The sequence below is a fragment of the Eptesicus fuscus genome, chromosome 14, assembly GCF_027574615.1.
Source record: "Eptesicus fuscus isolate TK198812 chromosome 14, DD_ASM_mEF_20220401, whole genome shotgun sequence".
NCBI lineage: Eukaryota > Metazoa > Chordata > Mammalia > Chiroptera > Vespertilionidae > Eptesicus > Eptesicus fuscus.
Window position 1 is genome coordinate 60,977,428 of NC_072486.1, and position 13,177 is coordinate 60,990,604.

The following is a 13,177-nucleotide window of genomic DNA, read 5'->3' on the forward strand; positions in this document are numbered from 1 at the left end:
GAGACTGGCTTCAGCATAGTTGCCCTTTGCCCATTTTAAAAATGGATGTCATATGGCCTTGGGTAGCACAGGGAGTAAAATAACTATCCTATATAATAAAGAGGTAATATGCAAATTGACCGTCACTCCAACACACAAGATGGCCACCCCCATGTGGATACAAGATGGCCGCCACAAGATGGCCAGCAGGGGAGGGCAGTTGTGGGCGATCAGGACAGCAGGAGAGGGCAGTTGGGAGGGACCAAGCCTGCAAGGGAGGGCAGTTGGGAGGATCAGGCCTGCAAGGGAGGGCAGTTGGGAGGATCAGGCCTGCAGGGGAGGGCAGTTAGGGGTAATCAGGCTGGCAGAGGAGGGCAGTTGGGGGTGAACAGGCCTACAGGGGAGGACAGTTGTGGGGGACTCAGGCCTGCAGGGGAGGGCAGTTGGGGGGACCAGGCCTGCAGGGGAGGGCAGTTGGGGGGAACCAGGCCTGCAGGGGAGGGCAGTTGGGGGGACCAGGCCTGCAGGGGAGGGCAGTTGGGGGCGACCAGGCCTAAAGGGGAGGACAGTAAGGGTCGACCAGGCCAGCAGGGGAGGGCAGTTAGGGGTAATCGGGCCAGCAGGGGAGCAGTTAGGCGTCGATCAGGCTGGCAGGGGAGTGGTTAGGAGATGATCAGGCTGGCAGGCAGAAGCGGTTAGGGGCAATCAGGAAGGCAGACAGGCGAGCAGTTGGGAGCCAGCAGTTCTGGATTGTGAGAGGGATGTCTGACTGCCCGTTTAGGCCCGATCCCACAGAATTGGGCCTAAACAGGCAGTCAGACATCCTTCGAGGGGTCCCAGATTGAAGAGGGTGCAGGCTCGGCTGAGGGACACACACCCCTCCCCCATGCATGAATCTCGTGCACCAGGCCTCTAGTAATGAATAATGAATCAGCTCAACAATGTATGAAAACAAGAAGTAGTGAAATGATGAGCAGAAAATGCCAACTATAGGGGCTGACCCTTTAAGTAGACAAGCTGAAGAAGATGTTTTGATCTCACCCCTGAAGGACAATCAGCTGGAGGGCTGAACCACAGTCGCTGAGAGAGCCAACAATGCTGCCAAGGTACCAAGCAGCATTTCCAGGAGCTCAAACCACTGCTACTTTCTTCTCATCTTCCCAACAAATGCTCAGAAAGTGCAAGGGCACCCCACAGGTCACTAAGCACATTCCCAATGGCCCTCCAGGGAAATCTGATGCTGAAAAATGGACTTATTCCAAAGTAGTGGTTCAAGCCAGATGAGGATTTACAGAGAAGACAGCCTTCCATGGAAAATACCCTGCCTCCAAATCCCCAATGTCTTCATTAGAGAACTGAAAGCACAGGCACACCAGCTGGTCTCCACTGCTCTGAAGCACTGCAGTACAGTGGAAAGAGCAATGCTATAGGGCTGGTAAATAAGAGACTAGCCTTCTATCCCCATCTCTGCCAGATTTTAGCTGGGTGACCTTGGCATAGGTACTTAGCTTCTCTGGGCCTCGCTTTCCTCATTTGTTAAATGAGGTTTGACCAGACTATGATGTGTTCTGATTCTGAAATCCTATATTTTGACTTTGAATTACCATTTTACATTTAAAGAAAATTTAAAGCAAGCTCCTGAGTGTTGTTTCTCAGACATCCTGTTATTCCAGGGATCATGCCTCAACCTTTTCAGCATTCTTCATTGGCTTCCACAAATCAAACCTAGATTCTTCAACATGGCATTCAAGGTTCTTTGTGGTCCACCATGCCTATCCAGCCACCCTCCCTTTATACTCACCAATCATGTATTTTATACTCTGGCAAAACTGGACTATTTGTATTTTCCTAAAATACTCTTACTGCAATATCAAATATTTATGAGTATGCACTTTGTGCTAGACACACCAGTAAGCCTTTGAACATACTGTTCACTTTGCTTGGACTTCCCTGTATTAACTAAACTAGAGCTTGCTGCTATAACAAATAAGCTATATAGATTGACACAATAGAAAGTTATTTCTTAGTCCTATAACAGTTCAGTGTGACAAGCAGCCTTCCATCCAGAATCCTTCTATTTTGCAGCTTTGCCATCCTCAAAGCTTCAGTGTTTTACTTCCAGAGCTAACAGCTGGGAAAAAGAAGAAAAGGTACACCTACTTCTTAACCCAGCCCAGAAATGATGCAATCACTTCTGCTCACGTACCATTAATGAAATCTTGTCACTTGTCACTTGTAGATGTGTAGGGAACTGGAAATTAGTAGGGCCACTTCCCAGAACATTTTCATACTATGGAATGAGAAAGCACAACTCTTTGATAATCAACCAGCCATCACACCCTCTTCCTTGACTTCTCTACTTAGCAAAGGCTTATTCACCCTTCAAATCCAAGTGCTACCTCCTTGGTGAAGTCTTCCCTGATCTACGCAGGCATATTTAGGCCCTCCTTTCCTATCCCTCACTGCACATTTTACATTTGTCCATTAGGACTATTATCATAATACTAGAGGCCTGGTGCACGAAAATCATGCACGGGTAGGGTCCCTAGGCCTGGCTGGTGATCAGGGCCAATCTATGGGGCGACCGGCGGGGCGATTGAGGGGCCCCTGCTGGCACCCACCTTGGCTGGCCTGGGGCCTGCGGGCTGTGAGCAACTCTTGCATTGAGTGTCTGCCCCTGGTGGTCAGTGTGTATCATAGCAACCAGTCATTCCACCGGTCGTTCTGGTGTTCAGTAGATTTGCATATTAGGCTTTTATTATATAGGATACTGTGTGGTTTGCATGCCAGTCTACTTAACTGAACTATGACCCTTGAGGCAGGAATCTTGTTTTTTTGTTTTTGTATTTGGAAACCTTAGCATAGTGCCTGGTAAATAGTAGTTTTACAATGATATTTAATGAATTAATGAATATTATCAGTAAATGAAAGAATGAATGAATGATTACCTTAAAGAAAAGAAGCTGGTTTTTACAGAGCAACAAAGACCTCAGTGTAAAAAATAACAGAACTCTTGGTGATTTGAGGTCATCTAAAATGCTAAAAAGAAAATAAGCTTCCCATGTAAATGCTACAGTTGTAATTAATATTTTGCATTATTATTTATTTAGAATATGTCTCTCTCATAAACTCCACAAGGGTAGAGACCTTATATATATATTGGTCTTTGCTCTGATTCTAGCATTTAGCATACTGTCTGTCACATAGTAGATACTCAATAAATATTTCAGAAGGAATGAATGGATAAAGAAATGAATAAATACATGAATGAAGACTGCATCCTTAATTGCATGAGCCATATAATAAATGCTTAGCTTGGCTTATCCAAGGAAAGTATGGATAGGGCAGTAAAAACCTACCACAACTAGAAAGACAGCCCAGAGTGCACATGAAGACTTTAACATCATTACCTTGCATAGCCCATGGCATCATCCCCTTTATGTAAGAGGATGAACAAACATTATTGGAGGAAGCTAAAATCTCAACGGGGATAGTAGCCGGTGAGTAAATGAGGACAAATGGATGTCTCTAAAATGGTTGCACTATCAGATAGCCTTTGTAAATTGGTTAATGAAAGAAGCAGGAAGCAAGAGTGCAGACAATTACAGAATCATGACAACTGTGAAAAATACAGTGATTGAGAAAAGACAAAAATATGTTTTCATAGTTTTTGAAGAGGTATTGAGACAGTCCTTTAAATGTTTGTAACACATTTATTGTTCTCATAGGTCCCATGTGACAAAATTTGGTTTAGATATTACATATGACTTTGTCAGGCAACTTCTAATTGGAACCTCTTCACAGGCACCGGTCCAGGTTATCTTGGACCTCTGGGAAGTCCTAAATATAATGGAGTAAATTTGCAGTGTGGACTCATTTGAGTGGTAATGAGGTTGATGTTGATGTTGACAGATGGGCTTTTGCCAGGAACTGACCAAGACATTAGTGGCAGGGCTAGGCATTAAGTGACCTGTAAATAGGAGAGTACATTTTTTTGCACTCCTTTGGTAATATACAAGAACAGAACGATTGGCCTGCCTCAAAGAGCTCTCTGTCTTGCCTGGGAGTTGGGCACATTGCTGGACTATACTTCCTAGCTCTCTTCATTGAAGTTAGGCAGAGCCACGTGACTGAGTTTTGGCCACAAGAATGTGGATGGAAGTAATGGGTGCCAATTCCAGGTCTGGCCCATGAAAAGCCTCCCCGTGCAGTGCTCAGTATACACTTTCTCTACCCATTGGCTGAATGGAGAGGATTCTGACCTAGAGGAACATAGAGTATAAGTTGGAAGGAGCCTAGGTCCCTGAATTACTGAATAGGAGATTGACCACCACATTCCACGCACTTCTACCCCTACCAATCCATTTTGGACTGTGACAAGAGAATGGACAAAAAGAAGAATACATTTTGTTGGGTCAAACCATTGAGATTGTAAAGTCACTTGTTATAACAATTAGCCTATTTTGGTGAATACAACCCTTAAATTTCTGGACTCTCAAAGGATTGAGATAAAAGAAGGTAACAGAGAACATACCCAATATCAGTGAATATTGCATTTAATGGGATTCTGGAGTTAATTTTAAAGCTGTAGAAATTCCTACATAGCTGAAGCCATGCCTGCTAGCCTCTGCTTATCTAATCACTGCCTTCTGGACATTTCCATTCTCTCAGGAGAAGAGTGAATAACCATCTCCCCACTAGGTATCATATGTATCCGATACCCCACAAGGCCTATTTGATTTAATATACTTAGGGTCTAGTCAGATAGTACCACATTTAAAACATGTTTTGCTTTTGCTTCTGTTTTTTGTTAAACATGGTGATTAAGAAGAAGAAAATTAAATTAGTAAGTAACTTTGTGTTTAGTTTTTAAATGATGGTACAAGGTTTGTTGAGCACAGTACTAATGAAGTATTATGGGGGAGCCAAGCAAGTGCTGTGGCAAAAATGAGGTCTTTCAGTGCCTGCCTGAAGATGTTATTGGAAAACTTTTGTTTACTTACTGGACTTTGGAAATTAAATCCTTCTTCAAGTAGCCTCCGGGTGTTAAGGACAGTAAATAAAGATGTGCTGATTGGAAACATTTCAAAAACAACTTGTTACAGCCATTAAAATAACAAGGGATAAATTCAACCCAAAACAGAATATTCCAAATTCATTTGGCCTGTCCAACAGAAAAAACAAACAAACTCAAAAGCTGGATTCCATAAGTCATCTCTCTAAAGATTCTCTACCAAGTGAAATTCAGCAGTGGCCTGGGACAGGCGCTCTCGAAAGTGCTAGCTTGCTTCTGGCTCTTAGTTGTAAACCTGAGCCCATTAATGGGAAGGGGGCAGTTGATCTCCCTACCTTGCGAGTGCCTAGAGAAAGGGATGAACTGGGAAACTGTCAGGGCCTACGAGGAGGAAGCGGTAAGAAATTTAGGAGGAAGTTTCATTTTTTAGTAGAATCCCCATGGGGCCGAGATGGAAGAAATAGATTTGGAACAGTACTTATCTCTTCAAGAAATAAATTCTGTTGCCCCATTTTCAAGGGGTGCAAACTAAGTCATGATGGTCCTTTAACTTTCTTCCACATTTCTTCCACAAACTTCATCTTCTATCCCCTTTCCCATGGCACTCCATTCCTTTCATGTCCCACTTAAAATCCCAAGCTTCTATAAACAGGCAGCTGGGAGCAGACCTGGTACTTCTTGAAGCTCATCACCAGAGCTATGTCAGAATCACAGCACAAGAGCAGGTGGTTGTTAAGGATATGTTGTTACGATATGATTAGCGAACTGACTGTCCCCCCTCAAGTTAGGATTCATTCATCAACACAAAGGATGTGCAACCTCCTTATACATTCCCTAGTCAGAGCCCTCAGGACTTGGCAGGAGTTCTTAAGGGAGTACTGGTGTTTCTATGTAGAGCTGTTATGTTAATGCTTCTCAATCTCTTCTCTCAATAATCAGATTCATTCTTTTCCCCAAGAGCTTTATTCCTTGAAAGATTTTAATCTAAAAATCATTATATTTAGTAATGTGTTACTAAATAAATCACATTTCTAAAGAAAACATCCTATATAATAAAAGTGTAGTATGCAAATTGTCCCCTGGACCTGAGTTCTTCCAGGAGTTCGACCAGGGGGCAGGCCAGCCAGCAGAAGGGAGGGAGGCCCTGGTGGCAGCAGATGGCCAGAGGAAGGGAGGGAGGCCTTGGCACTGGCAGGCGACTGGGGGAAGGGAGGGAGTACCTGGCTGGCAGCTGGCAGCCGCTAGGGACCCTACCAGTGCACGAATTTCATACACTGGGCCTCTAGTATTAAATATTTATTAGGAATTGTATTAATGAGTGCTTTACACACATTGCCTAAAAACCCTCAAGTATTCTGAAAAAAATGGAAATTATTAGTCCCATTTTACAGATGAGTAAACTGAGGTTTGGAGATGTTAAATAAATAGTCTAAGTCTTATTGCTAGAAACTAAATGGGCCTCACCTCTATATCTGTATTCTTTCCAGTATACTCTCTCTACCTTATAGAAAACACACACAGCCAACGAGAACTCCTTCTTAGTAGGAACATACAGCCTTTGCAGGGAGTTAGTGTGGCTTAATCTCCCCATCTTCCAGTTGCCCACTCCTCCAAAAAAGAAAAGAAGTTTTCCATTATTTAGTCAACCTGGTCCAATTTATTGTGACTACATATACAGTCTTCTAGGCTTTTTTGAAGTACTGGGCATGGTTCAAGTAATCCCATTATCCTATATAATAAAAGCCTAATATGCTAAGTGTCCAGTCGTCTGGTTGGCCGTTCAACCAATCAAAGCATAATATGCTAATGATATGCTAAGGCCGCTCAACTACTCACTATGACGTGCACTGACCACCAGGGGGCAGACGCTCCGACGGGTAGGTTAGCTTGCTGCTGTGGTCCAGCCAATCGGGACTGAGTGAGACAGGCTGGACACGCCCTAGAGCCCTCCTGCAGTCCATCCCCAGCTGGCCAACCTCCCACCTCTCTCCCAGGCCCCAATTGTGCACCGATGGGGTCCATCGGCCTAGCCTTCGCCCTCTCGCAATCCGGGACCCCTCGGGGGATGTCGGAGAGCCGGTTTTGGCCTGGTCTGGCATAGGTTATCCTTATAGAACACCAAGAGCCTAGAGAATCCAGTCAGGAAACTGGAGCTGGCAGTTCAAAACAAATGGAAGTTGGGCAGAGGGAGTTCAGAATACAGGTTTAGGCACAGACCTCCTCCGCTGGATTCATTCTTTCACTCCTTCAATTCTATTGAGTATTCAGTGACATACCATGGACTGATGCGAGGAAGGGAATCCTTAGGGAATACAAAATTTGATGGGAATAAGAGGAGTCATTGAAGAATGACAGCCTAGGATGAGTGACAATGAAGAGAAAAGACAGGACTGGCCAGAGTGAGAGACAGACATTTGATAATTTGGGAGGCTCTGAGAGCAGCCAAGCCAGCTTTGTTGTGATGTGATTAAAAGAAAAACAAACCACACACAAAAAACACACTCTTGTAACAAAACAAGGAGGGAGAGGGACAAGAAAAGAAGAAGAAGAAAAGGAGGAAGAGGAGGAGGAGGAGAAAAGAGAAAAGAGAAAAGAAGAGGAGGGGGGAAAAAGAAAAGGGAAAGGATGGCTGACCCTTTCAACTGATTGGTTTTGTAATCTACTGGTGGGGTCTTCACCAAATGAAGTAATCCCCAGTGGGAGGTGATGGGAAAGTGTTGCTAGGCCTTCTGGTAGTACTTTTGTTGCAGAACTCATTTATCAAAGGGACCTGCACAACCTTCCCTACCCAACTGGTAACTCTGAAGCCAGAATCTTTAAAAATTACAGAAAAGTTAAGAAAAAGGATATTACTAATTCCAGTAGTAAAATGAAAATTGTTAGTCCAGTATCCTATGGTTAAATTCTGTACTGCTATGCAGAAAATTCACAACAACTCCCCTATCTTTGTGTTAGCTTAAAAACAAAATAATAAAAACAAACAAACACACTCAAAGCAATAATAACCCAAAATCCCCTCTGGGTATCCAGAAATACTGGGCAACCTTGAGCAGAGTTTAACTGACTTGGATATTTAATTGCTGTAAAATAAAAGTGTTTATATGGAGATTGAAAATAACTTTAGAAACCCAAATTCTTAGTTTAAATAATGAGATCCTTTAACCTACTTGCTTATATTTTCAACGGATCAGTTATTTAGTTTATAGTAGCTAAAAGACAAAAGGTAAACATCAAAGAGAGAGAGCAGATACATATTTTTCCTTACTCTAAAATTTAAACAGTACTCAAGAAACATCTAAAGATCTGTCTATTCTGCATTCAAAGAAAATGCCCTTCCTAAATTTTTTATTTTAGTGTCTAAAGTGTTGTTGTTGTTTTTTGGCAGGGGTGGGGGAGTTGAAGGTGGATAGGGAATTATTGTAAAATGTCATAAAAAATTCTTCTGTATCTGAATTCCCAAAGTGATTTCACTGTCTTTAATAATTGTTAGCAAAGAGATCTACTTCTCCATGGTTAAATTCTGGCTAAAAATGAATTTCAGAGTATTTTCTTTTGGGCCCAGAGAAAAAGTAGTCTCTGCTGGACTTCATATTCCAAAAATTTCTGCCTTGATTGACCACCCTTAGCAATAAATTTGAAGACTTGCGTATCCTATATAATAAAACCCTAATATGCAAATCAACCGAACGGGGGAATGACCGGCCGCTCTGACACACACTGACCACCAGGGGGTAGACGCTTAATGCAGGAGCTGCTCCCTAGTGGTCAGTGTGCTCCCACAGGGGGAGTGCTGCTCAGCCAGAAGCCAGGTTCATGGCTGGCGAGTGCAGTGGCGGTGACAGGAGCCTCTCCTGCCTCCGCTGCAGGAGGGTGGTAAGGAGCGAGGGGTCTCGGACTACGAGAGCCCCGGACTGCAAGAGGGATCTCTGACTGCTGGCTTACAGACATCCCCTGAGGGATCCTGGACTGCGAGAGGGAGCAGGCCGGGCAGAGGGACACCCCCCCCTTCTGCCCCTCCAGTGCACAAATTTTATGTACCAGGCCTCTAGTACTCCATAAAGAGCATAAAGCCTTAGTCTTAATCCTCTTATCCTTTATATTGGATAAAGGCTGTCTCCTAGGTGCCAGGCAACATCTCAGAGTCCCTTTATCTGAACATTCAAAGTAGAGATAATCATTTGAAAACTATGTAAGTAGTTAAGAACCCATTTTTAAAAACCAATTTTTAACTCAGTGACCAATATTAGCCTCATCAATAGGGGAACAACCAGACATTATGTACAGCCCAATATGATGCAGTAGGAAGAATTCTTATCAAAAAGTTTAACCTGATTCTTATCAAGCCTTTCTCTGAGCTTATAAGAAATACAGAAGACAGAAGGACATGTTTAACAACACCATGAGAAAACAATCAGACAAATCCAGAAGGTGGGACATTCTACAGAATAATTGGCCAGAATTGTCAACAAGTCAATGTCATGAAAATAAAATATATGTGAGTGTGGCAAGAGGAGGCAGTTCTAGATTAGAAATCTTAAGAAATACAACAACCAAATGAAATATGTGGAGCTTATTGAATTAACCATCTTTAAAAGATTGTTTGGGGTAACTGGGGAGTTATTCTTAAAGGGTATAGGGGTTCTTTTTGGATAATGAAAATGTTCTGGAAATAGTGGTGGTGGTTGTATAACATTGTAAAGGTATTTAGTGCCTCTGAATTGTACACTTTGTGGGCTCTATCCCCAGTAGTGGGCGTGCAGGAGGCAGCCCATCAATGTTTCGCTCTCATGTAAATGTTTCTCTCCTTCTCCCTTCCTCTCTCTCTAAAAAAATAAATAAATAAATTTTACAATCTTACCTTATAATGGACAAATATGCAAATTGACCGCACCTTCGCTACGCCCAAGCCACGCCCACCAACCAAGCCACGCCCATAAACCACGCACACCAGGAAACCGTTGCAGGGAAGCTGGGGTGCGGCAGAGCCCAAGGCCGGGAAAGCCACCCGAGGCTTTCCCGGCCTTGGGTGCCAGTGGGGTGCCTGCTCCAATCGCAGGCGCGAGCCGACCTGGGGGTCGGCTCGCTCCTGCGATCGGGTAGCAGGGACGCTGGGTGCAGCCGAGCCCAAGGCCACCGCCCAGGGCCAAGCTGGGACCCTGAAAGAAGGTAGAAGGCGGTGGCCACAGCCAAGGCCTGGGTCCCTGGTGCCTGCAGAAAACTGGTGCAGGCAGCCAGGTGAATGAAGGTCTATTGCACGAATCTTCGTGCAAACGGGCTACTAGTAGGGAATATATGAATGTATTGAAAAATTATGTGAATCTTGTTAAATGTGACAACAGAATTGTGTTTACCTAACAAAGATGTATTAATTATTTCTGGATGAATTTTGAAGTATTTAGGGGTGAAATATATATACTTAAACTTGCTTTAAATTACTGCAGCATAAAAATGAAGAAAATGGAAAAATAAAAAAAAATATGGCAAATTTTTGCAATTGTTTGATCTAGGTGATGGATATTGGATGATCATCATAATATTCTGATTCTTTTTCGGTATGTACTAGAATTTTGAAAAGGAGAGGGGAACCATGGGCAAATCACCTCTCTGTACAACACCACAAACTTGTGATTGGAGTTCTGAAATGGAAACATGAGCTACCCTGAGGGGATGCTCTCTGGAAGGCCACACTTCCCAGGGGCAAGAAGACTTAGTGGTCATAGTCATGTGCATATCAAAAAGCCGGTCCAGGCCAGTGGTTCAGTTGGTTGGAGCATCATCCCATTCACCAATAAGTGAGGTTTTCATTCCTGGTCAGGGCACATGCCTAGGTTGCCAGTTCCATCCCCAATCAGGGCATGTACAGGAGGCAACCAATTGATGTTTCTCTCTCACATCAATGTTTCTTTCTTTTTTTTTTCTTCCTCTCTCCTTTCCTCTCTCTCTAAAAAAAAAAAAAAAAAAAAAAATCAGTAGAACAGATCCTTGGGTGAGAATTAAAATAATAAATAAATAAATAAATAAGTAGTCCAAAAGAAAGTTCAAAAGGGTGAAGAAAAAGTGTCACTCCAAAGCCAGAGTGCAGGAAGTCTGCACAAAGAATCATTACTATCAACTATAACTGGCTCCCCAGCTGCCCCCACCTCCTCCCCCGGGGTTTAGTCTTTAATAGCACTGAAAGGTCAGACTGTTGGCAGTTCTGGAAGCTAAACAGAGAGAAAGAACTGTTTTCACCAAAGGCACCCTGTAGGCCATTTCTCTTTTACAAATCAATGCTCCAGAAAGCAAGTCACTAGGTTGTGTCTCTTCTAGATCATTATGAAGAAAAAAAGGTTTCTTCTTCTTCATGAATAGAACGTTAGCATGCCCTACTAGAAGTGCACTCAGAAGAGAAGGGAAGAAGACTTTGAAAAAATAACCACTCAAGGCACTTAATAAAGTAAAGCTCTGGGATGGCTTCCCCTGCCCACAACATCTTATAACATCTGCAAAGCACTTCATTTATACCAACAGTTGTGTCCTTGCTATAAAGCACAAATCACTTTAATAATTCTTCAATTTTCTTACGGGTTAAAATCTTACAAATCTCAAAATGAGCAGCTTTCGGTAAGGGTCTTTGATTTGCAAGGAACTGTTAGGTATTCTTTACTCACCAAGGCATTCTGCTCAGGTTTGGTTTGATCCTGTCTTCTCTGCTACTTGCATCTCTACATCTCTGTCAGGAATCTTCCTCCAATTAAAGAGCATCTAGGAGAGGGGAATCGACCTTCTCTGTCCTCTCCTTCCTATTCTGCAAGAGGAGACAGTACTCTGATTGCAGGTATAAGGCCACATTTACAGTGAGTAGGGTATCTCCCTTCCTCTCCCCAACCTTCTTCTCCCCTCCCATCCCCTTCCCCCCCACGCCCCTTCTACCCTTTTCCCTTCTCTAGCCTTTTTTTCTGTTTTTTTTTTTTTCCTTCTAGGTGGTCTCAGGAGGGCATTTCTCCCTCATGCAATGAAATTCGACCATTTGTTTCTCCTCTGTTCTTATAATGTTCTTTAAAAAAAATTTTTTTTTTTACTTTTCAATTACAGTTAACATACTGTATTATATTAGTTTTAGGTGCACAACGTAGTGATTAGACATTTATCTAACTTAAGACTTATCACCCCGATAAGTCTAGTACCCATTTGACACCATACACTATTATTGACTATATTCTCTATGCTGTATTTCACATCCCTGCAACTGTTTTTATAGCTGGTAATTTGTATGCCTTAATCCCTTCACCTTTTTCTATGACCCAAAACCCCCTCCCATCAGATAAGCATCAATTTGTTCTCTGTATCTAAGAGTTTGTTTCTGTTTTGTTGGTTTATTTTGTGTGTTTTTTTTTTTAGATTCCACCTTAAATGAAACCATATGGTATTTGTCTTTCTGTGTCTGACTTATTTTACTTAGCATAGTACCCTATAGATCCATGCATGTTGTTGCAAATGGCAAGATTTCATTCTTTTGTTATGGCTAAGTAATATTCCAGTCATATTTGTACCATATTTTCTTTATTCATTCGTCTATGGATGGCCACTTGGATTGTTGCTTTTATATTTTGGCTATTGTAAATAATATATGAAAAGAACAGGTGTGTTCCCCCCCCCCCCCAGCATCTGTTGAGATGTTCATGTGGTTTTTGACCTTTATTCTATTGATATGATGTATTGCATTAATTGATTTTTGGCTGTAAAACCAACCTTGCCTTCCTGGGATAATTCCCACTTGGTCATTCTAGAGAGTCTCCCTCTCCCCCCAATTTTTAAAAACTGTTTTAAAATACACATAAAATTTACCACCTTAAATATTTTGAAGTATACAGTTCAGTAGTGTTAAATACATTCATAATCTTGTGCAACATCACCATCCATCTTCATAACTCTTTTCATATTATAATATTGAAAGTTTATACTCATTAAACAATAAATTCCCATTTCTCCCTTCCCCCATCCCCTGGAAACCACCATTCTGTCTCTATAATTTTGACTACTCTAGAGACTTCATATTAGTGGAATCATATTGTATTTGCCATTTTGTTACTGGTTTATTTCACTTAGCATAATATCCTCAGGTTCCATGTTGTAGCATATAGCATATGTCAGAATTTCCTTACTTTTAAAGGCTGAATAATATTCCATTGTATGTATACAGTA

At 42.3% G+C, this 13,177-nt stretch overlaps 1 protein-coding gene across 1 annotated transcript in view; it reads right to left on the reverse strand.

The window, feature by feature from the left end:
* MKLN1 (muskelin 1) overlaps nt 1–11,751 on the reverse strand; it is a 201,298-nt gene extending 189,547 nt beyond the window's left edge. Inside the window, exon 1 of the mRNA XM_054726677.1 lies at nt 11,644–11,751. Within this exon, the coding sequence (XP_054582652.1) occupies nt 11,644–11,651 (8 nt within the window). The 5' untranslated portion in view covers nt 11,652–11,751. The remainder of the gene's footprint in view (nt 1–11,643) is intronic.
* Between the last annotated feature and the right edge of the window lie 1,426 nt (nt 11,752–13,177).